Below are 27386 nucleotides of genomic sequence, written 5' to 3'. Positions count from 1 at the left end.
CAGTCCATTAACACTACCAACTTCTTATGAATGTACTGTCTTTGTTTATATCGCTGGTGCTTGACAGAAATTGACTATATAATAGGACGCAGACGGTGCCAGAGAAGAATCTCCGAATTAAATTGCACTTTAGTCCAATTAGTGTCCACGCTAGGGAACAGCTTGCTCCGCACCGCTGTCAATCCCACAATCCACCTTGCGAGCGTGACGCTCGGCTTCCATAGGAATTAATTGAAAATGCTCGCTCATCATCGCTCACAATGCGCCAGTGGAAGCGTATGGTTACCGCATGTTTATTGGCCATTGGCTTTGCACTTATGACTTATGGCATAGCGCTGTGCTTAGCAACTATTTTTTTCCTCATAATCACCTGTTTTAGCCTATTTATAGCTTGCTGTCTTCTAAACTAATGTCCTGGTTACTTGCGTAATGTGGAACGAGACTTTGCGTTGATGGGAGCCCGAAAGACCTCTGGTCTTTGACAAAAGGCCAATGAAAATTGGCAAGTGGTATTTGCATACCACTCCCCCGAACATACGGGTATAAAAGGAGCTGGTATGCAACCACTCATTCAGGTTTTGTGCTGAGGAGCCGAGACAAGGTCCCAGCCATTTCAGCGGGTAGTCCAGCGTTGTGGCAGGAGGGGCACAACGTCTCGTTCCCTCCATCAGGGAACGGAGGTTACGCAAGTAACCAGGACGTTCCCTATCTGTCACTCACTCGACGTTGTGTCGATGTAGTGACACTAGGGGTCTCTATACAAAACGCCACAACTGGCTGAACTGTGTTATGTGAACTGGCGGTGTGTGACGGGCAGACCACTGTGTGCCTCGTAGCCAGCGCAACAGGCCAACACGTAACCTCCCCCAACACTGTTATGAGTGTCGAACAGCCCTTTGGGGACAAGTCAACTACCCAAAAGATAGAAACAGGCTAGCCCAGTCGTGGCCTCTTATCCTCTCTTTTTTTTCTTTTCCCCCAAATTTGTTAACCACCAGGTCTACGTCGGGGGGGGGGATGGGTAGGGGTATTTTGAGTGGAAATACATCACATGTTCTTGCCGAGCTTTGTCGGAAGTATGTCATGTGGAGAAGTCCCATGGTAGGTCCTACCCTACAGGGGAGGAGTTTCTACAAACATGGTGACTGGGGCAGAGGGGCCTCTGCCCAAGGAAGACGCAGTTTACCAACAGGGAAACAAATTAGCGGAAGATATACGTCGCATGGGGTTACCTATGGGGAACCAGCACATGCGGAGAACGTACCCCAGTACAGGGCTTAGTTAGCACATGTACTGAGCCGGCAGCGAGTTTCTCCGCAAACTCGTCTGCCACAGGGCTCGGAGGAACTCATCCAGGGAATACAGTTTGTGAACACTACTGGGAGTCAACAGCGCACGTCTTCAGCTCAGGGGAGGTGAAAGGCACTATGCGCAAGCGATACACCCGGCCAGCTGTCCCAGAATTACCTGCTTGTGCCTGCCACTACACGGGACGAAACCGGTTCCACCCGGAGATTGTAGAACCTCGCAAAAGTGTTGGGTGTTGCCCAGCCCGCTGCTCTGCAAATGTCTGTTAGAGAGGCACCACTGGTCAAGGCCCAGGAGGCCGCCACACTCCTGGTAGAATGGGCTCGTAGACCTGCAGGGGGCAGCACGTCCTGAGCGTGATATGCCATTGCTATGGTATCAATGAGCCAGTGGGCGATCCTCTGCTTGGAGACAGCGCTTCCTTTCCGCTGTCCACCAAAGCAGACAGAGCGCTGCTCAGAGACTCTAAAGCTCTGAGTGCGATCCAAATAGATGCGTAAAGTGCACACCGGACACAGCAACGTCAGGGTTGGGTCTGCCTCCTCCTGGGGCAGTGCTTGCAGGTTCACCACCTGATCCCTAAAAGGGGTCGTGGGAACCTTGGGCACATAGCCCGGTCAGGGTCTCAGGATCACGTGAGAGTAGCCCGGACTGAACTCCAGGCACGTTTCGCTGACAGAGAATGCTTGCAGTTCTCCTACCCTCTTGATGGAAGTGAGCGCAGTCAGGAGGGCAGTCTTCAAAGAGAGTGCCTTAAGCTCAGCTGACTGCAGGGGCTCAAAGGGGGCTCCCTGTAGACCCTGAAGAACTACAGAGAGGTCCCATGAGGGAATGAGGCACAGTCTGAAGGGATTCAACCATTTGGCGCCTCTCAGGAACCTGATGATCAGGTTGTGCTTCCCTAAAGACTTACCGTCCACTGTTTCGTGGTGTGCCGCTATAGCGGCTACATACACCTTCAAGGTGGAGGGGGACAGCCGCCCTTCCAACCTCTCCTGCAGGAAGGAAAGCACCGATCCGACTGCGCAACTCTGGGGGTCTTCGCGTCGGGAAGAACACCACTTAGCAAACAGATGCCACTTCAAGGCATACAGGCGCCTCGTAGAGAGTTGAATGTTGATTATCATGCATAAATTAAGCCGCCATTTTATTGACAACAGCAAAAAAGGTTTGCATACTGCCAGATTTAAACCTTTTTTTTTTATTATATAATCCTGAAAGATTCAAAGAAAACATTTTAGTGGAGTACAAAAAGGCAAAATAAAAAGTAAAGAATATATAAGAGGGGTCTAAATTGCCCACAGTAACTTTTCATTTGTTTGTTTTTTCAACACCACATTTTAACCCTGCTACAAACTCAAAGAATGACTGTGGCAGCGGGAGCGTGGTCGAGCATTCGTCCAGAGAGAGAGACAGGGAACAAGAGTCCTGCTGTGAAGCTGATGTGTAGTTGTGAAGCTGATGATTTATTGTGAAGCTGTAAGCCCAGAAAGTTGCCAATTAAAAAGCCTTACCTGTGACTGGGGAAACCCGGTTCCCTGTGTCCTCCTTCCCTCTTGCTGTGAAGTTTGTTACAATGACATTATTGCACATATTCTTTTGGATCAATTATGCTGTTATGGCCCTGTATCAAACTCCCTAATGTCTGAACACCTTGTAACATTAATTATGATGGATTGCTTACTGTCATCCATCAATTTGATTCTTTTTTTTTTCCAATAACAGGTAATGCTTCATAGTTGTGTTGAGCATGGATTGTTTTATACTGTAGCTCATCTCAGGGTTTCAGTGCATGATATTAACTTCAATTGTCCTTCTTCGTCTCCAGTTCAACAAACAAGAGACCTGCACACAGGCCTACAAAATTACACAATTACACTCGCCGACCTATTTTACAGAAGTGCCACACGCATGCATACACACATTATTCTGTCTGCATGCCCCTTATCTGCCTGATTGAAGTTAACAAAGCCCACCCAACTATTGCAGGCAAATTTAGGACAGCTTCTGTCCCAGCCAGTTGTCTTTTGTGTTATGCTCACTGATTTGAGTGTGGTTTACCATAAATGTGTGTGCATTCTAGTTTGTAACCCATCTGGTTGCTGCTCATCACATATTCCCATCAGCTCTCAGGGCATCGCCCATATCAAGTACAGCCCAACGCACGCTCCTGTTTCGGCTTGGATATCGTGGGGTTGGTCCTGGGTGGCAGGGTGGTGCCCTAAAGCGAAGATGCCCACAATACTGGCAATAAAAGCAGGCTGATTTGTTGGACCTTGTAGCTGCAGGCAGCTGTTATGCAGTGAAATCAGAAAGCAGTCGGCGCCATTGTAGCATCACAAATGACACGCGCACGTGCCTGGGGCCGTTTTTCATATTTGTTACTTGGGATGAAATGATCAGCGAATAAAAGAACAGAACTTGCCCTGATCTCCAAAAGACATGCTGTTAACTGCTAAATTATTTTCTTTTCCTTGTTTGTTCATTTTTAGTATGTTTTGTTTTCACTGAAAGACTAACATTTTTAGGCGTTATGTTATCATGTTATCCATCTGCAGACGTTCTGTCTGTTTATTTTCATGCAAATTGAGATCAGCACAGATTCTATTGGCATATTTGTGTTGTGTTCCTGTACGTGCCATTTTCTGATTTGCATGATACCTTTAATGAATCGGGACTCTAGAATTGTTTGTTGATTTTTATTTGTCAAAGGTTGGCCTCCATTTTCATGGCATCTGTTAATGCTTGAGCTCTGGCCAACACCATTTGCCTGTTCAAATTTGTTGAGGCAATAACACATATTGGATAAACATTCTCTCAAACGATGCACAGTATCTGCCAACGGTGATCTTAGTTTGGCTTTATAATTGCGACCTTTATGGAAGCTATCTCTTTAACATGTTAATGTCATGTAGAAGGAGAATGTTGAAAGGGTAGACAGGTGTGGCTTCCTATCTGTAATGGAGGTGCTCAATGCTTATTTATGTTCTGAAAACACACTTGAAAGTCTTGACTGGCTCAATTTTAAGAGCTGAAAGAATGTTCCGGGTTCAATACAACTAAGCTCAATTAACAGCATTTGTAGCATGTTGAGTTCCACAACAAAAATGTTTGACTCATCCCTCCTTTATTTAAAAAAAAAAAAGAAAAGAAAAAGGAAAATTCACCATTACATAAAGGCACTTACAGTGGAAGTGAATGGGGCCAGTTTATAAACTTTAAAATACACATTGTTTCAAAAGTATAGCCAAAAGACATAAAAATTATGCAGGTTAACATGATTTTAGTGTAAAAAAAAAAACACGAACCTTATCTGTATAAACGTATATTCAATTTTACAACTTAGTTGTCATGACAATGAAATCCTGTAATCCCAGTAATGGATATAACTTTACACAGATAAGGTTAGTAAGCGATTTTATCACACTAAAATCATTTTAACACATTTAATGTTTAAGTCTTGTGGAAATACTTTTGAAACAATGTGTATTTTAACACTTATGGACTGGCCCCATTCACTTCCATTGTAAGTGCCTTACTGTAACCGTGTATTTTTAATAAACAAGGGGCAAGTTGAAATTCATTTTTGTGGTAATCAACATTATGCCACAAATGCTGTTGATTGAGCTTACCTTGTGTTTAACCCAGAACATTCCTTTAAATCTTAAGTGTGTAATTTCTGTGGCACCAAACAGAATAGCAAAAATAATGACTGTTTTCAAAAAGGCTTCTTCAACAATCCTTTCATCTTTCATTGGTTGACCAAAAACATAGTCCCGCTCCAAACTTACACCACTGGTTGAGCCGTTGTTGCTGGCTCGGGCTGATTGGGAACAAAATGTTTTGATAGGGTCACAGAGCCACAGTGTTTGCACTTTTTGGGGGAACCTACCAATGGTTTACTGATTTGCCTTTGCATATTAAGCTGTGAAAAAAGAGAGTTTTTAACAGAGAAAAAATGACACACTTCACCTATAAAATGTTTTAGGTAGTGCATTAAGGGTGGTTACCTGTCTTACAGCATACCTGCGGATATTCAAAACATAGGTTGACTGCCAAATTATTTGGCTGGTTATAACAGAGCAAGTGAGATACAGTTCCTTCCTCCCTCTCTCTCTCTCTCTCTCTCTCTCTCTACTTCAAAGGCTCCACTGTTTACAGAGACTGATTTCTGTACTCACCTGCCTGTGTATAAGAGAACCAGCTGCTTTCCACACTGATAGTTTATTTACCTAAAGCAAATAACAACAGCACCTGTTAACCCTCTGGGGTCTGAGGGTGTTTTGGGCCCTGGAGAAGTTTTGACATGCCTTGACATTTGTGCTTTTTTCAATTGCTAAAAACATATTAATGGCTAAAGTCTGATAACACTGTATTCAGCACAAACTGGGCTACAATAATATGTGAACAACATGTATGTACATGTTTGTATTTTTGAGAAAATAACGTTTATGCGTGGTTTTTGAAAAAACACAAATGTTATGTCACAGAAATAAGGCCATATAACACATACTAAACATTTGTTCACAAGACTTTTGAGAACTGGATCTTGTAGCCTAGAGTTTTTGCTACAAAATGATGTGAAAACCACCTCATTCATACAAAACAATATAGTCATTTAACTTTTGTAAGACACTTTTAGTGTTAGAAAGGCCATATGCGAGGAGGCGTGGATGATCATGAATATTGATGTAATTCACACCTGAGGAGACAAAGACCCCTCCCCTGAGAGAGAATGAATGTGAGGAGACTTAATTATTGAATATATTGTTTGTAGCTTATTTACAAAATCAAGTTTAAGTTAAAAGAAGTAAGCTGACTATACATTTTCTTTACATAAAGGCTTTACATAAAAACGTTAGACCTACACTACTGTTTAAAAGTTTTAGATCGGTAAGATTTTTTAAAAGAAGTCTCTTCTGCTTACAAAGGCTGCATTTATTTGATCCACAATACAGCAAAAAACAGTGATATTGTGAAATATTTTTACAATTTAAAATAACTTTTTTCTATTTGAATATATTGTAAAATGCAATTTATTCCTGTGATCAAAGCTGAATTTTCAGCATCATTACTGCAGTCTTCAGTGTCACATGATCCTTCAGAAATCATTCTAATATGCTGATTTTCTAATATGGACATATTTACAGCACATTTTACACATTTACACCCAAACAGATATTTGCAAGCACAAGCTTCATTGATGATAATGAGGCAGCATAAACACTGGTTAAAATATAATCTAAACATTCATATTATTTTTATATCATATTACATTTCATATTTATATCATACTGCATACAATTTAAATACCTGCTTTAGCCGAAACAACATTTAAATGTAACTAAAACTTGCCTATTAGGACATATTTCAAATTTCAATACTCTGAATACTGACTGGCAAGTCTGGAAATAGTCCAACTAGTAAAATAAGTACATGTTTATATAAAATAGCATGTCAACTAATGTAATTAAAGACTTACTCATCTGAAATTGTATCCTCGGCTGTATCAAGTCAGTCTTCAAGTGTTCATCGTTGGAGTCCTGCTCTTCTTCTGAGGAAAATGTGAACTCTTCATCACTATCCAGGACCATCTGAAGAGCTTCCTCACCTGTGTAGCATGCCATCTTCCAAACTCACAGGAAAGTGAATGAACTTAATGCTTTTTAAGGCATTGTTGGGGGCGTTTACCATTTGCATTGATCGCCTCAGCACATTACCGTATGAATAGCGCGCTCTGCTGGTGGGTGGGATCACATTAGCGATAATTAACTGAGGCAGGAGAAACTGTACATCGCTTTGTTTCATACAGATTACATTGCAGGAGAATATTTGTTTTAAATTTGAATTGTTTTATTTGAAAGTAGACATTTTAAGCTTTCTTTAGACATATGTTTCATGTTTGTCTGATAAGTATTCACAGAGTTTCAGTTCATTTTTGTGACGTGTTTCAGAAAGATGCTCGTGGAGACAGAGACGGCTGAAAGCGCACCGTTTATTTTCTTTATTTTACAAAAGCACAAGGTTTCGTTGTTATTGTTAGTGTACAGAAATAAAAGTAGACCCTTTATAGTTTCTAATGATGTCTTACACTTATCTGTATGCCCAAAAATGACGGAGTATTTTAAGTTGTTTCTGCTGTTATGAGGAAAAAAATCCAGCAGGACACGCTGCCGTGTCCGTCGACCCCAGAGGGTTAAAGGGTTGTTTTGTTTTTTTGTCAGTGATCATGCTCAGATATGTGTGATGTTTAGATCATAGTTCTGTTTGGATTTGCTCTTTAATGTGCCTCAATTAGAGATAAGAAAAATTGTAATGATAACATATACACTTTTTTAGACAGACCTACCATAAGCTCAGAGATTGTGAAGCAATGGCATTTGGCTGTTTTTGTCTGTTTTTAAACAATCTGCCGATGTCCAATTGTGCACATAATTGCCTTTATCACCCAGAACCAAAGTTTGGCAGATACATCGGTGCATCTCTAGTGTATATTTTTTTAATTTAACAATAAATTAAAAACAATACTGGATTTCATACTTATAGTCAATGACTTTAAGTGGGAAGTTTTACACTGTATCGGCGTTTTTAAATTGATTACATTATTCACAATACTTCATGGGATGTGTAATTCATTGCCTCATAATATGGGGTCAACTGGTAGAGCATGGTGCCAACAATGGAGAGATCACGGGTTCAGTTCTGAGGGAACACACAAACTGATCAAATTTATACCTTAAATAGTGAGTCGCATTGGATAAAAGCATCTGCCAAATGCATACATGTAAATGTAAGTAATGTAATAATTAAAAAAATTACTTAGAAATAAAGTACATACTCTTGTACCTTATACTTTTTTCAAGTTTATAATGCTCAAACTTTAAAGAATTGTGTCTCTAGGACAAACGGTTCAAAAGATAAACAAAAAAAAAGTGAATTTTTTAACTGATGGTGGTGCTATAGAAGATGACCTAGAGACCCCAAATTGGGTACAGGGGCTATTCATGCCCACCCAGTGCCACATTTAATCATTTCCCTATGTACAGTTCATAGGGCTGCCATAGACTCCCAGCCAGAAAAATAATAATAAATATAACTGAAAGCAGCAATGATTGGGGCCAAGCCCTTCAGCCATTCCCTAAGTACTTTGCAAAGAGCCTCACAACAGTCACAACATTTATACCAGCTGTAGTGGGTATCGAATCGAGGTTCACCCAGTCCTTTGAACTGAAGCCCAGAGTTCTAACTACTGCACCACACAATAGACAAGTCTACCTGACATCAAAGAGACATTCTTGAGAGTATACAACTATTTCTGAGAAAATAGTTACAGCTTAGTTTTTTTTTTTTTTTAATTGAAGCAGGAATTACACAATAAAGTACAGTCTGCATTGTATTAAGCACAATATGAAAACTCAGAGATCAACAGAGGTACACATTTTAAAACTACTCTTTCCTGGAAATTTACATTGCGCTCTATTATAATGTAATGCAGTTAATTACTGGCTTAGCCAGACAGATGTAATAAATATTAATGTTCTTAATGTAAGCTAAACATAGAAGGCCATTTCCTTTTCCTGACTAAGCAGATGTAAACAGACACTCTTGTGTTTTGGTAGATCAAAGACAGCTTCTATTTTTATATTCCTTCTGTCTCTCGCCATTATTTTGGTTGCCATTCCTCATGACCCTGGGCAGGTCCTTCAATGGTTGAGAGATGAGATATGTAACAATTTTTTATTGTTCATTCCTTTTGTTTCTCTCATCCTGCCTCTGAACACACTTTAATTACTCTGTTTCTATTCAGAACACCTCCCTCCATCTTTAATTAAACTTGTAGTCTCTCCCTGAGGACAGTGGTGGTGAAAGCATTGATCTCAGACGTGAGCGTGTCATAACACGGCCTCAGGCACCACTTATGCAATATGATCACCGCCTGGCAGATGCACAACATGGGAAAGTGTGTCGTGAAGTTACGCAGAAGGGCCCATTTGTCCCCTTTTAAAGAACCGATGGTATTGTTTGTATTATTCTTTGTATGTCGTACTCCAACTCAATATTTATGCTCAAGATGTTCGTAACGACCCACTTGACTTCTTCTTTTGATTCGCAGATCCTCTCACAGTCTAAATCTCTGTGTTAAATGCAGGGCGCTACATGTACATTTTTGTGTAGGGGCACAGTTAATGTTTTTCTCAAGACACTAAAGTTAATTTGTCAAAATAAAACAAACTTATTCAAAAGCAGGCATCGAGAAACTGAATTAAGAATTACTTCACTTTTTAGAGCTCTGAAATGTTTGATACATGGTATGTGGAGAAAGTGCAACATAACATAAAAAAAACCTCCATCAGAAATTCTTGCATCATAAACAAGTCACTGACTTGACAATGTCAAATTCCCCTGAGCACAAAAATGAAAGCGTATTAATAGTCTGTTTTTATGGAATGATCCACAACATCAACAAATTAATTTCACTCCGAAGCAGATCCAGCTGTCATAACTGTAAAAAAAAAAAGGTTAAACCAAAACACATGTAAGCTGGTCTGTATCAGGGGGGCAGCTGCTAAAACAGGAACACAACTTTACTATCTGGATTAATGACAGACAAGCAGATCCAAATGCAGAAAAGTGGATGTGAGGACTCTTTTTTTTGAATGATTTACCAACAAATCACCAAACCTCAAACGCTTAATATAGTCATTTTATAGGTGTTTTTCACCCAAATGTGAAGCGCAACATTTAAACTACATAATTGCTGGTGTTTTAAAAACTCTCATCTACCCAAACTGCACTGCGTGTCCCTGAGGCAGGATCAGAAGTAACATTGGTGCGCTAGGTGTTGACATGACTGTAGACGTGTTAATGAATTTGTATTGCAGCAGCCAGAGGAATGCGTCTGCTGTATAAACCTTTTGTTTTGGTGAGTAGTGCTATTTGTGTGCTTTAGGGCTTTCATGACTACTCAGTGACAATTTAGTGCAACAGTCTGGTTCTGAACTGGTGGGGTCTGAATCCCATTCATTTTTTTCATAGACTAACTGATTTTTAATGCTAACTTACAAACCTTTAAAGACAGACCTACCATGAGAATGAGGTTGTTCATCGATCGTATGTGATTCCGTTGAAGCCATCAGTCTGCATTGTTACAACTTCATTGTTTAAAAATCCTGTTTGATAGCGGAATTCCTGGTGAACAACTACACCACCCATTGTCCAGAAGAGATAGCTTCACCAATCAGAGAACCGCGTCCAACATAGCCCGCGAAACGTGACCAGGAGCTGGCGCCCGCTCCAATGACACACTGTGAAGGATGCAATCCAACTCGGTCTCCCTTCACCCTTAAACTACTTATATATTTGTACATATCTTAATATTTTGCATGAAACTTTAAATATATTGTTTGTATACTAATAATCAACAACCTAAAGTCATTAGTTTTACATATTCCCATCATTTTTTATTTAACTATTACATCATTCGCAATGCTTCATGGGATTGTAGTTTGTGCCCTTGTGAAAGACAGTAAGTACACAGTCTTGTCTTTCTGTCCGATTTTGAAATAATCTTTTGCCTCAAAACAAAGATTGTAATGTTTTAATTCACTTCAGAGCTGATTGGTTTGGTTCATGGCTCACAACTCTTTTATGGAGGATTTATGGAAAGCCTATGGAAAAAATTAATGGGGAAAATACTTCCGGGTACCCAGACGGCTGAAAAAGTGGGTGGGCAATGTTGCGCTCGATTGTTGGATTTTGGTTCAAACTAATTTTAATATTTCACTTAACATAGTGAAGCTGACATCTTCTGGAGTTGTTACCTAGTTACAGTGATAAAACAGCTGCCTCTAGTACTCACGTTGATGACGTAAACAAACTGCAGTTCGGACCTGGTTCGGACCCAAATAATATGATGTGAACCAAGACCAGTGGTGGCAGGGGGATGGGGAGGAAACGAACTCTGGTTCGGTCCAAGCATTCGAATGCTTAGGATGCACTTTTAGCACTTATGGTGTTTACTCAGGTTCGAATTTCATAAAAGTTTGGTTCGTTAGGATGATGTGAACGCTGTTTTCCGAGCTCTGGTGCACACCCGCGAAACACTCCTGATTCCACTTGAAATGGTGTTCTGGGGTACGGTTCATGTGAACTCTGGTACGGTTCGCTGCTGATATGAACGCAATCGTACCAAATTACAGAAGTGAACCGCTTGTGATGACATACAATTGGAGTCTTTGCAGGCTCCTGATCTCAATTATTATGGTATAATGCATTTCTTATTCACATCTCTTGCAACGCATCCGTGGGCTCGCAGCAGACAAACACTAACATTTAACACATCATTGCACATTAATGCATCCGTGGCAGAGAAACACAAGTGTCATTCTTAGCATGCCAAGTTTTGGTGGAAAATCCAAAGAGACAAACTTTAATACTTCACTTAAGACAGTGAAGCTGACGTCTGCTCAAGTTGTTAGTTTCAGTGGTAAACAGCTGCCCGCTTGTACTCACATTTATGATGCAATCGGACCGTGGTTTGGACCCAAATAATATGATGTGAACAGAGACCAGCAGGGTTAGGGGGGAGGGGGGAGGAAACTAACTCTGGTTCGGTCCAAACAATCGAACCAAGTGTGAAAGCACCCTTAAAAGCATGTCTCGAGACACCTGCTTTTTGTTCTGTTCATTGCGCGGCATCTAGCTTTTTCAGCGCAGCAATGCATTTGGTGTGAACAGCCCTTAGTCCAAAAATATCCAACAATTGTCTCAAATATGTCCGAGTGAACACCTTAAGTTCACATCAAATACACAGTTTTGGTCAGGGCCAGTGGTAATCAGGGTTACCATAATTTAAAGAATTATATTGTTTTACATTGTTTTCTAATCTGTTCGGGCTTCATTAGTTTGATAAGACTCCACAGTGTGAGCTCTGGCTTTCCTCGCTCTCATAATTAGCTCCCTGCAAGGAACGATCAGTCACACACACACATAGGGAAGTATACTTTTCTCTGTTCAAGATTGTATCATTAAGTTTATTGTATTATTTAATTTCTCTTACCCCATTTTACCTTCACATTAATGAGTTCAGTGTGCACTGTTGGTAAGCAGCCACAGATGAAATCACATTGTTTAAAAACTTTCAGAAAGACAGACTGTTTTATTAGCAATAACAAGAGTGTGTCTTTATTATTTCACCCCCTCCCTCCCACAACTGTATCTCAGCACTCAGCTAAAAGTGTTCCTGGCAAACTTTGCAGGGTGTGGCACAGCAAAGAACTTATGAATGTATTTCGAAAAAAAAAGAACCACCCACAATCCTCTGCAAAAAGGAGGGGAAAAAACACCCCAGATGTCATCTGAATTTATGTCTGTAATTACCTTATTTTAATAATGAAGAGAGAATAAGAGAGAGAGAGTCCCTCTTAGACAGTCTCATCCACTGTTCATGTGCATTAGCCAACAACTGCACAATTTGATGTTTTTGTGTTTGTTATTGGGGAGTTTCTTCCTTCTTCGTCTCTCTCTTTCTCTTCATTTGAATGGTATTATGTCTGCTTCTCTGCTTCAGCGGACTTAAGACGCTCAATCAATCTTGCGCCACCCCGTCAAGCCATCAAACCCTGCAGTAATAATGAAAGTCTGAATTTAGTAAAGTGCCACAGCTGGGATGATGTGCAATATAAGGACAGAGACTATGGTTATTGCTCTGAACAATAACAATAAGAATTCAGTGACATCCGAGGTCGCTGAAGAGTTTATGAAGATGACAGTGGGAACTGTCACTCTTCAGAAGAGCGATATTGCAGATAATTCATGAGCGGGGTTAGGGATGTCTATAAAGTATTATTATTAAGTTTATATTTACAATTGTTTTTATGATCTAATTTGCATTGGTATTTGTCCACCTGTTGTCTTAGAGTGATTTTTAAGTCATTGCAAAAGGGGCCGATGGAAGAAGTTGGAGAGAGTTTTGTGTGTCAGTAGATGAAAATTATTAATAATACTTACATTCTCTATAATTTAACGGTGTAAATCCAAATCCTGACGAGAACCACATTTTCCATGCGTATAAAAGTGTCACTTTCATAGAAATATTCCTGAAATTCAACAAGGACACAGTTAATCACAAAAGAACATAAGTCCATATTTCTATTTTTCTAATTAATTGCATACAGTCCATATATCGCTGGTTCTTGACAGGGAATGGACTATATAATTGGACGCAGATGGTGCCAGAGAAGAACCTCTGAATTAAATTGCACTTGACCCATCCCATTAGCATTTTGTATACGCAATTTCACCAAACCCACTTGCGCCTAGATTTAGCGCATGATTGCACGAAAATATCAAAACTTCATGGCAATGCCCATTGACTTTGCACAATTTTAATTTAACACGTTATGTATGCACGAATGATTAATAAAGTCAGAGCTTAGCCCGCTGTTGGCAATAAATTAAATTATTCATGCATTTGGGTTTACTTACTCAGATAAGCAAGATTTCAGGTCAGGGTTGGTTTTAAAATCTGACAGTACTGGTTGGGTGTGTCAGGTTAGGATGGGTCATATGGTCTTATTAATGTGCTGAATCTTTAGTACTATCAAAAAGGTCGCTTTTGCTCTCTGATAATCTGAAGCTTGTTAAATGACATTTAGTATGATATGGTCACTGCCATTTTTCATAAAGATTGGAACTTGGCAAAGCTAGATTGAGATCCTAATCTGCCATGTTTACTGTTATATGGTGTATGCTGATAACCAGCACATCAAAGTAAAGTGAGTTTCCTTGTCTTATCTCTGTGTTAGTTGTCATTTATCAAATGCTTTTCCTCCAGAGTGATTAACAGTAAATTAACTCAAGTGCTTTGCTCAAGGGCACAATTGTGATTGTTATCGCTCTCCTGGACCACCCCTAATAGGGATCGAACCAGCAACATTGAAAAGTTATGTAAGAAAACAATGAATAGTCTATCACTATTATATTTCACCGTGGGCCTACATACTATAGTATCAAATTTTATATGTAATTTTATGCATTGCAGCAGACTCCCACATTCCCAACTGTGTTTAATTTGAGACCCATATTTTGGCCATGCTATTAGTGCAGATGAAGGGTTTAAAAAAAAAAAAAAAAGCGTGTGTGTGTGTGTGTGTGTGTGTTGCATCTTTCCATTGTGAATGTGTGTGTTTTATGAAAGCCATATCTGGATGCAAGCTAAAAGAGGCATATTAACACACGTAATGCTATTAGGTTTGCCAGCCATGTGCCTTATAAAAAAAAGGTCCACCGTACACTTTGAAGTTGATTGTATTACTTTTAAAGCAAGGGAATTTGCAGTTGTAAGCCTTGTTCTGCTTGTCTTGACTGCATGAGGTACATTTTTTTACTCTTTTGAAGTTTTTCATTTAAAATACACATAGGTTATATCAATCATAACAGAGGTTATTTACATACAAAACTCTTAAAGGTACAGCAGCAAAAACATCCTGTTTGTAAAGGGTTCAAATGTATAGCTTTATTTAGATTTCTTTTGGTACAAGAAACCTTAAAGTAATCATTGACTTTTATTATCCCTCATGTCATTCCAAACCCGTTAGACTTTTTTTTCTTCTTCTGTGGAACACAAAAGCAGATTATAGGCAGAGTGTTATGCTACATTCTGCTAAATATTTCCTTTTGTGTTCTTCTAAATAAAGGAAGTTAAATGGGTTTGGAACAACAAGAGGGTGAGTAAATGCAGACAGACTTTTCATTTTGGGTTGAACTACTCCTTTAAGTGGACTTAAGAGAAAACCATTAAATGAAAATAAAAAATATTTTTTTTCTTTTTTTTTTTTAGAATATGTCTCCTTTAAATAATTTTCATTCATGAATTGCCATTGATATTTACCTTGAGTAACTTTCTTTTCAACAAACCAGTTTGGGATCAGTTTATATGGAGATCTGTGTTTTGAGGATGACTGCATGGACTCACTCTAAATTTCATTGCTTGGATGCAAGCAAGTCTAAAAGAGGCAAATAAGCACAATTAATACTATCATGTTTGCCAGCCAAGCGCATTATAAAATCTTAAAATTCCACTGCACACTTTGAAGTTGATTGTATTACTTTTAAAGCAAGGATATTTGCAGTGGTTAGCCTTGTTTAGCACATTTTTCTTTTACGTCTTGGTTAACTCTTTTGAAGTTTTTTGAAGTAGGTTAACAGAAAAAACATGCCGTTGCCTAAAAACACGGCATAGTCGGAGCGAGATGAGCCCTTTTGTGCAGAGGGAAGGAAACCCTGTGCGTGATGAGAGGTTAAGGACAGATAAATTGATGGTAAAGTACAATCACTCTGTCAAAAGCAGCAGACCTGCAGTCTTTAATCTTGCATGAGCCCTGGAGAGCACAACGTCCTGCTTTTAACTTTAGAGCTTCTGCCCTTGAAGTGGTGGTAAAGGACTAGCCAAGAAAAATTCTTTTTTTTCCCCTTCTCTCCAGGCGTTTCAGGGTGGAAAATTAATTTCTATTTACTTTAAAAGCATATCGGTGTAATTAAGAAAATGTTGGGAAACATTTTAAAGAATGAATTGGTCACTCTGTTCTAGGGCTGTCAACAGGGCAGAGAAACTAAGTTTGAATTTTTCACTGAGATTTTAAGAAAATTTGAATTATATCCAAATTTTAAAGACATTATTTAAGGTAGGGGGGAAATATACAAGACATCTGATTTTGAAATCGACATTGTCTCCTACGTCCAAAAGACGTATAGCTGTTGTTTACTGCAAAGAACCTTTCTGGCTGTTAAAGATTTAGCCAGTTCAAATTCACAAATCTTAAGTAAAAAGTAAAACGAGAAATGAAACGATTCAATAGATGGTTCAATATTTACTTAGTGTTGCACATTAGCCTATACCGGTGCCATAGTACTACCACAATGTCAAGCTTTATAATACCGGTGGTACCATATTTTCATTAATTACAGGTGTATGTATGTACCTAATGCTTATGCAGTGAGATGCTCAAAAGAGCAAGCCAAGATATTGTCAAAACACAACTGCCAAAGACCTCCACTTAAGGGGCCGTTCACTCAGAAATTGTCTGTCTTATTCTATGTAAGCATGTGCTAGATGGATGTCTTTAAATGTTGCGCCATGTCTCGCTGTTTATTCAGCGTATCGTGCAGGAGCAATGCATGTATTAGATGATGTGTCAATTTAAAAGGAAATTCAACCTTTAAAACACATTCGGTTTTTTCTGTTGCAACTGTCATTGTCAGTGTTTGGCACACATTCAAAATTAGAATGCTAATTTTAGGAAGGAAGAAAGTTATACAGTTAGGAATAATGTGAGGGTGAGTAAATAACGACAGAATTTTCATTTTTGGGTGAACTATCCCTTTATTTTCATAGCTTTTTGAAATGGTGGAAGAACAGCCAAGAGAAATTCTTTCTATTTTTCCCCTTCTCTCCAGGCGTTTGAGAGTGAAACATGAGTTTCTATTCACTTTAAAAGCATATCAGTGTAATTAAGGCTTTTGTCCTCGATCTAACAATCATAATTACATTGCAGTCTTCTGTTTAATTTCCACCCAGAAATTCCTTGCAGGCTGCAATGTTTCATCTTCAGAAGATGTCCTCTGGAACAGGCCTGTATTTGACTTTACACCACTAATGTGGACATTGTGCCAGATTTATGAGGGGGAGGAACACACAACAGTGCAGTTAGTGGTGTTTTTCTTGACTCTGATTAATATGAGGAACAGACAGTGGATTATATTGTACATGTCTGTGTTTAGAGAAGAAAGAACGTTGTTGGGTTTGCACAGTCTTTGGCTGTTGAGCATCTCTATAGTCTACCCAAGGCTATTCACATTTGTTATTGTTGTTTTGATTAATTCATTTAAAGAAACAATACAATGAAAAGCTGGACTTTCCTTACTCTTTTGAAATAGAAGAGTATACATATTCCTACACATGCCCTAAACCAAGTTTCCAGTGGCAAGTAATTTGTTTGTCCAAACTGAACGCAAACATGCTGCATGACAGATGACAGAATGTTAAATTTACAATTGTAGGTGGAGGGGGATTTTGCAACACGTTACTTTACCTAAATTTTTTTTACATTTTTTTTACATGGCTCGTTGTATGCACCACGGCAGTTTCCTGGTGAAATGAACACCAGAAGCACTAAAAAAAAAACAATGTCTTTTATTTCCTAAAAGGGCAGATTATCAGTTCATAAACACTTACTTTTTGCCTTGCATGACTTGTAAGCCAACGTTTGTGTTACATAACCAACTATATTTACTAACTTGTTCTAATGTGATCAAATTGTGCAGTAGCTCAACTGGTCATTGCACTTGTGATGCAAAGGACCGGGATTCGAGTTCTGAAGAGCATGTGACTCGACACCTGAGCCGAAGTGTAATAGAAGCACCCCAAAATGACGAGGTTGCTTCAGCAATTGCGTTTTTAATTTCACATTTGCTTCATATGACACTTAGATTAGGTTTAAGATGTAGGGTCTGGAGGTAGGTTTTAAAACTCGATGGAGCATTAACTTTTAAAACTTAATATGTTTGGGAGAAAATTTAACTCGCTTTTAGCGCCACTCTGTGGACATTTCACCTCGTAACTGCCGCGACATGTGTAAGGACCCGTATAATATCCTTTTGCAAAAATGTCACCATAGTCACGCCATTCTCATGAGATCATAATCGATTTGGGACAAATGGGATTTCAATTTGGCTCCTCAGTGTGACGCTGCAGAAATTTAAAACCAAATTATATACAAAATGTTCTGTTGTTTGCCGTGGCAGAACAAAAACTGCCCACATTTACGTATCAACACCAATACAACGGCAGCAACTTGGCTCGTCCTGATGAACAACATTGTGAATTATGCTTGTACGTGGAGGTTAGCCAATCATAACAGAGGTCATTTACATATAGAAGTCTTAAACACAGTAGCAAAAATAGCTTGTTTAATACTAAGGGTCAGAGAAAGAGTGGAAAATGGTTGTATAAATTCTGACTGTTTTTGCAGCAAGAAACCTTAGCAAACATTACAAAAATGGCCTTCAGGGGAAAAACAATGAATGTTTAGAATATGTGGTCTTGAAATAGTTTATTTACAGCTGACATTTACATTTACTCTGTGCAATTTTGTTTTCAACAAACCCACTTGGGATCAGTTTACATGGAGACTGACTCCACCTTCTTGATTTGTCATAGTTCAGTCTGTGTTTTGACTGGCTGCATGAACTTCACATAAGACTCTCTCTTCTATAGTGTCACTATCAATCAAGCTTTTTCTAAATGCTGCAGCATCATGTATTTCTGTAAAGAATCTTTTGCATAGACACAGACTGTGTGTGTGTGTGTGTGTGTGTTTGTCCTAAACCAGCCCTAGTGTGTGTCCCTTTGAAAACAAAAATTTTCTTTGTATCTAGCGAACGGGACAAGGTCTGTGCGAGTTCTGACTCGCACTGAGATGTATTCTTGGGTATTTATGGAGTATAGAGTATGAGAGGGTGTCTGTTAATCCTTATCACCAGTCTGCAATCAGAGTTTTCTCTTTCACTATTTATCCTACACTGTCATCAGAATGGTTCTTAAAGACTCACGCACATTCACTCTAATTAACCCAAATCATCCATTCATTTATTGTATAAAAGGGCGGATATATGAGATATGTGTGTGATTTGCCATTAGCTCTTAATTTTGGCAAGCACAAAATGCACAGTGAAATTATAATAATAACTTACCAAAACTATGGCTGTGCTTGGATTGGAATACTAGAGTTCTGATGACTACTAAATATTGCCTACAGAACATTGCAATTATACATGTTTCAAACACTAGTATGCTACAATGTTATCATTACCTGCTTGTTTAACTCTAAATGTGTCAAAGAAGGGATCTTAAAAATGTTACTTCCATCGCTTACTTCTAGTTTAGTCACACTGGAAATAGAAGGTCAAGTCAAGGATGTTGCATAGAGCGCAACAGTGCCCACCCACTTTTTCAGCCATCTTGGTTTCTGAAGTATTTTCCATTCATGTTTTTCAATAGGGAATTCATAATATCCTTCATGAAAGAGTTCTAAGGCATTAGAACTAAACCAACCAGCTCCGATGTGAATCACAACATTACAAACTTTGATTTAAAGCAAAACAAAAAAAAATTGAAATTTTACAAAAGACAAAGGTACAAATCTGTGTACTTGACGTCTTTCATGAGGGAATGAACTACAATCCCATGAAGCATTGCAAATAATGTAATTGAATTAAAAACTATAGAAAAATATAAAACTATTCATTCAAAGTTTTTGATTATTAGTATAGATAACAACCTCAGAGTTCTAGGTAGGTCTGTATTTAAAGGTTTATAAGTGATAATTAAAAATAATTTCCCCTGTTAAAAAAAAAAAAAAAAATTTGATTTTTACTTCCGGAACCAGTCTGTTGCGCTCTCTTGTGGGATGCAGTTTCCCATGCAGTGCATTCTAGTTGTTTACTACAAGTTTGGACAAATGTAGTAGGTCATCTGGGTATTCCATGTCGACAAAAAAATTACATTCTGTTCACAGTATACATACTACATGCTGCAGAAGTAGTAATAGTAGTATAATGCAATTTCTAATATGGATAAGTCAGGACAGTGTAGCTTTACTGGGGGGCCTGAAGCTGACTAAGTCATTGAGATAATTGCTTTGTGAAGCTGACATGGACATTCAGACATTTTTTAGATTCCAACACCCCCAGTCTCTCTTTCTCTCTTTCGGACCTCCCTGTTCTCTCACCCTGAGACCTCATTTAGTTCATAATTACAAAAGTCCCAGAATCCATCTGTGCATTCCCTTAGGATGATGTTTAGTCACATGCAGCGCTCTCAGATCTTGCACTGTTCATACCATGGTACTTGTGCATGCTGTTTTAATCATAGTTCATAAAACACCACAGTCTTTAAGACACATTTCCAGATGATTTACCGGCAGTTACCGCATTTAATAGTGTCTGATGTTTCTACCTCATTACACGGGCATAATGCCCCAATATTCGTATGCCACCTCTTTTTCCAGCTAATTTTTATTTTTACCTGTTTCACTGTTAATGTTATGTTGATCGTTGGATGCTCTGTCTCTGTCCATCTCCCTCGTTTAGTGCCTGGTAACCTAGGCTGTTTTAAGGACAGTGGTGATCCGACTCCTCTATCCGGAGGCTACCAGACCTCCAACAAACTCACCATTCAGAACTGCATCAGCTTCTGCCGTAACCAAAGATACAAGGTACGAAATTCACCATTGGAAATGCAGTTAATTGCAAGTGGTAGAATAATTCAGTAAGTCAAAAGAGGCTATGCGTTACAGTGATTTTACCATGGTTAAGGAGTTTTGTTAGACACACGTCTTCTGTCAAGTAATATAGTTAATTCGCTTAACTGTTGGCCCATTAATATAGAATTTAGTTGATTTGAAGTCAAATAATGCATGTTTGGAAATATTGGCTATTTTGCACAGTCGAATGTTGCTCATGCAGTCAGATTTTAGACCTGGAATTAACTATGTGTGATTCTCACAATTACATGCACAGGTCACATTCCACCCCAAAATCAAAAGAAAAAAATAAGAAATTAGTCATTTTGCATAGAAAATGAAGCCTATTTTTAGGGCCTTAAAGATTTTTTGCATTCTTTTCATTTATTTTCACACAATTAAGCACATTTCCTCCCAAGACTCTTATTACAGTACCTTTGAGGGCTTTATTTTTTTAATTCCCATTATTCACAATGGTGATTCCCATCAGATTCTCATTACTCTAATACAGTACATGAATTAAAGGTTGAACAACAAATGTAGGGCTCTATTATTTCCGCGATATAAAAATAATGCAATGGTTTGTTGAAAAGTAATTGTTCTGTTCTCATTTGATTAAAATTCTATGAATTCATTTGATTAGACTTTTTTTTTTATGATAAAATGTGATTAAACTTTAAAACCTGAAATTCAGAGAAAATAAAATGGGAAACATGGAATTTGGGAAAAAGTTAAACGGAATTTGGAAAAAAATAAAACGGATTTCATAGGGCCCTGTAAATTCTACTTTGATCTCTAAATGCTTTACTTATTTTTTTGCATCATTAAAAAAAAAAAAAAATCCTGTATATATACATGTTCTTGAGAGATTTTGTGAGTTTGACCCTTATATGGTAGTCTAAGAATATTCTCCTTATATAGTGGAATTGTTTTCACCCATCTGTCCAAGCTTCATAAGACTTTTATGGAAATGTACAAATGAAACTGTACAAAACCTCCCCCCTTTTTTATTTCTGAGAGATAATTTATAAAATATTTGCCTGTTTTCCATGCTCTGGGCCTGAAGGCTCAAACATACTTTGCTTATCTTTTCTCTGAAACTGTTAATTTTGTCCTGACTTGTCCTGACAATTTATCAAATGAATTGGCATTAAAAAACAATGTTGTCCTTTCTAGATGTAATTACTGGCTCGGCGAAAAGAATAAAATTAATGATATCCATTGTATTTTACTTGCTATTCCGATATCCAAAACCCTTAGAATTAAACTAGCATTAGAGAAATATGAGGTTTCTGATTATTTCTGTATTCTTGTGTGTCTTCTTTTAGCTTGCCGGCATGGAGTCAGGCTACGCTTGTTTCTGTGGTAACGACCTTGATTATCATCGTCATGGTGATGCTCCAAGCACAGAGTGTAACCATGTGTGTTTTGGAGACCACACCCAGCCCTGTGGAGGGGACGGACGTGTCATAGTCTTTGACAGTAAGTTTTAGTTGACGTATTACCTTTGCACAGGTCACTGATTTGAAGTTAAAGCTGAAGTATGTAGCTTTTTCTGTGTTAAAATACTTTCGCCTATCTAAGCTTAATATGCAGAGACAACTATTAGCAAGCCATTCATAGGTAAATTTTCTTGAAAACAGTAAACACTTTGTTTCTGTGCACTTTGAAAATGGCTCTGTTTGTTTTGAGCAACTCGCTTATACCCGCCCCAACAACAGTACTCAACCAATGGCAGATGGGGGGCGTATTCAGAAAGCTGTGTCGAAAAACGTTTATTTTTGCAATTCGGTTTGGTGGCACTAGTGGTGCATAAATTACATCAGCTTAAAGGATGCTAATGATAACATATCCTAACATATCTTGTTCTGTGAACTGGGAAATCTTGTCTTACTTTTACTAACCTGCTACTATGAGATGCGTACTTCTGAAATGATGGGCTCTGGATAGAACTGATCTACCCAAATGGCTTTCTTTCTTTCGTGGAACACAACAGAAGAAAGATTTGGTGGGGTATGAGCTGTAGTACATATTCTAAATCTTTTGAAATCATTCAATAGCCTCCTGTAATAAACAGACCAAAATTTAGGTCGTTATTCTTTTTATGGAACATTCTCATGGAACACATCTCCCTTTGTGTTCCTTAGATAGAAAAAAAAAAAAAAGCCATATGTGTTTGGAAAGCCAAGAGGTTGAGTAAAATATGACAGAATTTTCATTTTTGCATAAGCTATCCCTTTAAATCAAGCCCAAGACAATTCAGAGTTCAAGATTTATTTCCCCAGATTTGCAAAGCGATGTATTGACTTCAATTTATTTTATATAAATATTTATAAGAATAAATGTAATTAGCTTAGCAGCTTCTAGTTTCAACAACGGAAAGCATTTTTCTACATTTTGATTATAACTACAAGCTATGCTTTGTTTTCAATAAAAACTGCAGCTGTCACTCTTCCCCTTCAGCAAAAGTAGGAGCTTGTGGAGGAAACTACACCTCGCCCTCTGCAGTGATCTACTCTCCTGACTTCCCAGACAAATATAGACCTGGCAGAGTCTGCTACTGGACTATTCAGGTACATTTAACACTTTAAATATCCTAATGGAGGAAGAGCTTCTAGAGCCAAACCACAGCAAGATTACAAGAATATGTATCTGGCATAATGGCTGCCAAAGTGACTCTCTTGGCCATTTTGTTCTCACAGGTTCCAGGGGCTTCCGTCATTCTGTTCAACTTTACTTTCTTCAATATCGTGGATCAGACTGATATGGTGGAACTTCTGGATGGCTACTCCAATCAGGTGGTGGCTCGGTTCGATGGCCGCAATCCACCACGGGACATCGTGAACATCACTGCAGACTTCGTCATTCTGTATTTTTACTCGGACAGGATGAATGGGGCGCAGGGATTTTCTGTTCTTTATCATGGTGAGGATTTTTTTGTATTGATTTAAAGGAATGCAATAAAAAAAGAGGCTGTTGAGCTCCAAAAATGACCAAAATAAAAATAGTCCATGTGACCTGTGGGCTACATTTCAAGTCATATAATAGCTTTTTGTAAAGATTATTATTCAATAATAATTTAATTTGCGATCACGTACATTCTAAATTTGGTGTGTCAAAATGTGTCCGTGACATCAAACATCATTAGTTCTCGTGTGTCTCATGACTGAACACTTTTGGCGTACTACCGGATTTGCAATTCCTTTATCCAGTTTTGTTGATTCTATTCTATTTTGTTCTATACTATTTTATATTTTCTATTAAAGGAATATTCCAGGTTATTAATTAAGCTCAATCGACAGCATTTGTGGCATAATATTGATTACCACATAAATTCATTTTTACATTTTGACATGAGCAAAAATCTGGGTTCAAGCGAGTCACTTACTATGGAAGTGAATGAGGGCCAATTTGTGAACGTTAAAAAACTCTCTCTTTCAATAGTATAGCCACAAGATTTAAACATTATATGTGTTAACATGATTTTAGTGTGATAAAATCGCTTACTAACCTTTTCTGTGTAAAGTTATAGCCAATTTTACAATTTCGTTGCCATAACGATGTCATGTGAACAAACTCTAAAATGACTGTAAGCATGACCATTTAAGCAACTTTACAGCTCAAATAATACATGAGTTTTAACTTCCATTATAAGTGCCTCACTGTAACCTCACTGTAACCTCGATTTTTGCTTCTTCTTTTTTTTTTTTTTTTTAAAGAAAAGGATCAGAATCAGAGAATCAGAATCAGAATCAGAATGAGCTTTATTGCCAAGTATGCTTACACATACAAAGTTGTACACTGGAGCTTCCAGTGTACAACAATGCAAAAACTGCAGCAAGACATAGATAATAATAAAAAATAAAAACAAATTATACACATACGTACAGACACACACATACATATATACACACATACACATGGTTAGTTGAAATAATTTTTTGTGATAATCAACATTATGCCACAAATGCTGTCGACATTCTTAAAGGAAAATTCCTTTAGCATTATACAGGATAACGTTTGTTAATATAATTAATTAATTGTATTGAAGTGTTACCCTTTAATTTATATATATAGACTTGAATTTAAATTGATTTGACCTAAACTATACTTTGATGCAAAATATACCAGGAAGTTTCCAGGTAATTTATTTATTTATTTTATTTATTTTGGTTGCATGTGAAAAGCATCATTTGCATCTGCAGGTGCAGCCTAATGTGTTTCTACTACAGAACATCCACGCTCCAGTTTCTGATCAGTAATTTAGTGTAGATTTTCCTGTAGAGAAAGAAGGAGGTTCCTATAAAGAGAAGTTAAAGGGATAGTTCACCCAGAAATGATAATTAATCAATAATTAATAATTAATTACGTGATAATTAATGATAATTCTCGCATCATTTACTCACTCTCATGTTGTCTCAAATTCGTATACTTTCTTTTTTCTGTGGAACACAAATAAAGATATTTTGAATGATGTATGATGTGTTTTTGGCAGTACAATACAAGTCAATGGGGTACAAAACTTTTAACCTCCAAAAAGGACTTAAAGGCAGCATAAAGGTAATCCATATGACTCGATTGGTTTAATCCATATATTATGAAGCAATACGGTCGGTTTGGGGTGAGATTCACTGTCTATCTTGACATCCCTGATCTGTGCATGCATAAAGGGCAAGGAAGTGTGAATGAGCTTCTCTCATGTGTGCCAAAGAGACAGCATTAGATTAATGGTCTAGGAGGCATTTCTTCTTCTGAAACCTTTTACCTAATCAGTACACATTACTGTAACAAGAATGAGACTGATCACAAGTGATGTATCCAATTATGCTGTCACTTATACACACTTAGTATTAGGTATTATTTATGACATTAATTGTAGTCAAAGCCATATGGTTCTTCTCTGTTGCATTGCATTTGGTATGCTCTGATCATTTTTGTCAGATCTATACTATGTTCAGACACGCTGTCGCTTTCTGTTGTGTTGTTTTGGGAGGCAGAGTTCACGAACCACAATCTGAGGAAGAATAATTGAGAAAGGGAAGTATGAAATGGAAAAAATGTTTTGCTGAAAGAAAAGGTCAGCGGAACAAATTGTCTTTCACCATTCACAGAGCCGTTATTTTGCCTGCAGGCAGAGTTTGATTCAAACACCACGTTCTGCAACACTGAATGACAGAGGTGATGTTATTTCGAAAGAAGTGAAAAATCTCTCTATTTAATGTCTCAAGGGCATCAACACTGATTATTGGAGGAGAAAGGAGACTGTAGAGATTATAAATGTGAAAATTACACTTTAACATCAGAAATGGGAAGGAAGATTGTAGAATAAGACAACAATTTTACATTTTATGAAGAAAGTGTTTTTTTTTTGTTTTTTTCTGTGTGGTGCTAGGGTGTTCGAGGTGGTTGCTAGGGCATTGCTAGGATGTACTGGGTGCATTTTGGAATTAATTTTTAAAGCAGAAGGGGCACCTGCATAATACAAAGAAATTCTGATATGTTTTTAAATGTCTCCAACTTTTACTTAAATTGTTATGTTACTATTTCATGCACCATACACCTCCTCACAGCTTTGAGAAATCGAGATGTCAGACCTGTTGAAGAGGATGATGATGGGTATGAAGATGACACCAGTACAGTAAGGCAGCATACTGGAAGCACTACAGCAAAACCGAACACCAGTCAGAGTGGGAAATCCTCCCTGCTGTACTACGTGATCACATCAAGCCCTGCAAACATGCCAGGTCAGTGGCATGGACCGGGCCGGACCACGGGCCACAGCACCAGTATGTGTCTACTTCTCTTCATTATGCTTCAGTTACACTTAGCTTACTCTCTGTCCTCGGTTACTTATCATACCAGATGTCATCATCAACTTGACATATGCAGATATGTTGGTGAGATTATGTAATAATTCTGCTGCATACTGTATAAAACAGAGACAATGGTGATCTTACTCTTTCAAAAATGTACTACAAATTTACTATATGACTAGGTGAATCTTATGAAAGCTGTGAATAATTGTCCAGATCATACAGTATTTTACCCCTAAATAAAAAAAAAAAAATAATAATAAGAGATGTTTGAAGAAAATGAAGCGTTTTTATAGGACCAAAACATTAATGAGAATTTTTTTGCATTTTGAATTTGGGTTGGGAAATGTGCTTAATTGTCAGAAAAATAATGTCACAATGCAAACAGGGTTGCCATTCTTCCTGTATAATACAGAATCATCCCATATAATAAGGAATTGTCCTGTATTTAAGGGAACAAAATTGTGTTCCGTGTTAAATCCACATAGGACGCAGCTGTCGTGGATTCCTTCAAAACAGAATTTTGTCAAAAATATAGCATTCGAGTGCATGACAGTTGTTTTTCACCATTGTGATTCATGTGTAGATACATTTAAGTCACCATGAAATACCAGTAAACACACCTTTTCATGATATTGCATTACTTTGCATTGTAAATATCAGTGATTTTTCTGGAAGAGTGATACTCTATGTGACGCCAAATAACGGTGAGAAAAACTGTGGCACTATTTTAACATTAAGCATTTTCTCTCCCATTAAAACCTCGTTAGCTGTAAGGCATGTTTGCAGAAGACATTGGCCCTGGAATACATAATGTAATTTTTTTTTTATTATTATTACCACATTATTGGTCATATACTGTCTAAAGACAAACAAACTGATGAGTCCAATGTAAACACAAAGCATGTTTTGTTGAGCTTTAAGAAATGTAAGCCCAGACAGCACACGTACATCTCCAAAATGT

At 38.0% G+C, this 27386-nt stretch overlaps 1 protein-coding gene across 2 annotated transcripts in view; it reads left to right on the top strand.

Moving 5' to 3' along the window:
- Positions 1-27386, top strand: part of LOC127425400 (kremen protein 1-like) — a 116893-nt gene that overhangs the window by 82794 nt on the left and 6713 nt on the right. Inside the window, exons 4-8 of one of the 2 annotated variants that reach the window (XM_051671400.1) lie at positions 20458-20582; positions 21938-22091; positions 23073-23182; positions 23312-23534; positions 26180-26353. In XM_051671400.1, the coding sequence (XP_051527360.1) occupies positions 20458-20582; positions 21938-22091; positions 23073-23182; positions 23312-23534; positions 26180-26353 (786 nt within the window). Of the gene's footprint in view, positions 1-20457; positions 20583-21937; positions 22092-23072; positions 23183-23311; positions 23535-26179; positions 26396-27386 lie in introns of both variants that reach the window. The other variant, XM_051671391.1, reaches the window with a different exon arrangement.

Source organism: Myxocyprinus asiaticus, chromosome 3 (genome assembly GCF_019703515.2).
Source record: "Myxocyprinus asiaticus isolate MX2 ecotype Aquarium Trade chromosome 3, UBuf_Myxa_2, whole genome shotgun sequence".
Lineage (NCBI taxonomy): Eukaryota > Metazoa > Chordata > Actinopteri > Cypriniformes > Catostomidae > Myxocyprinus > Myxocyprinus asiaticus.
This window is presented reverse-complemented; position numbering and strand designations above follow the sequence as displayed.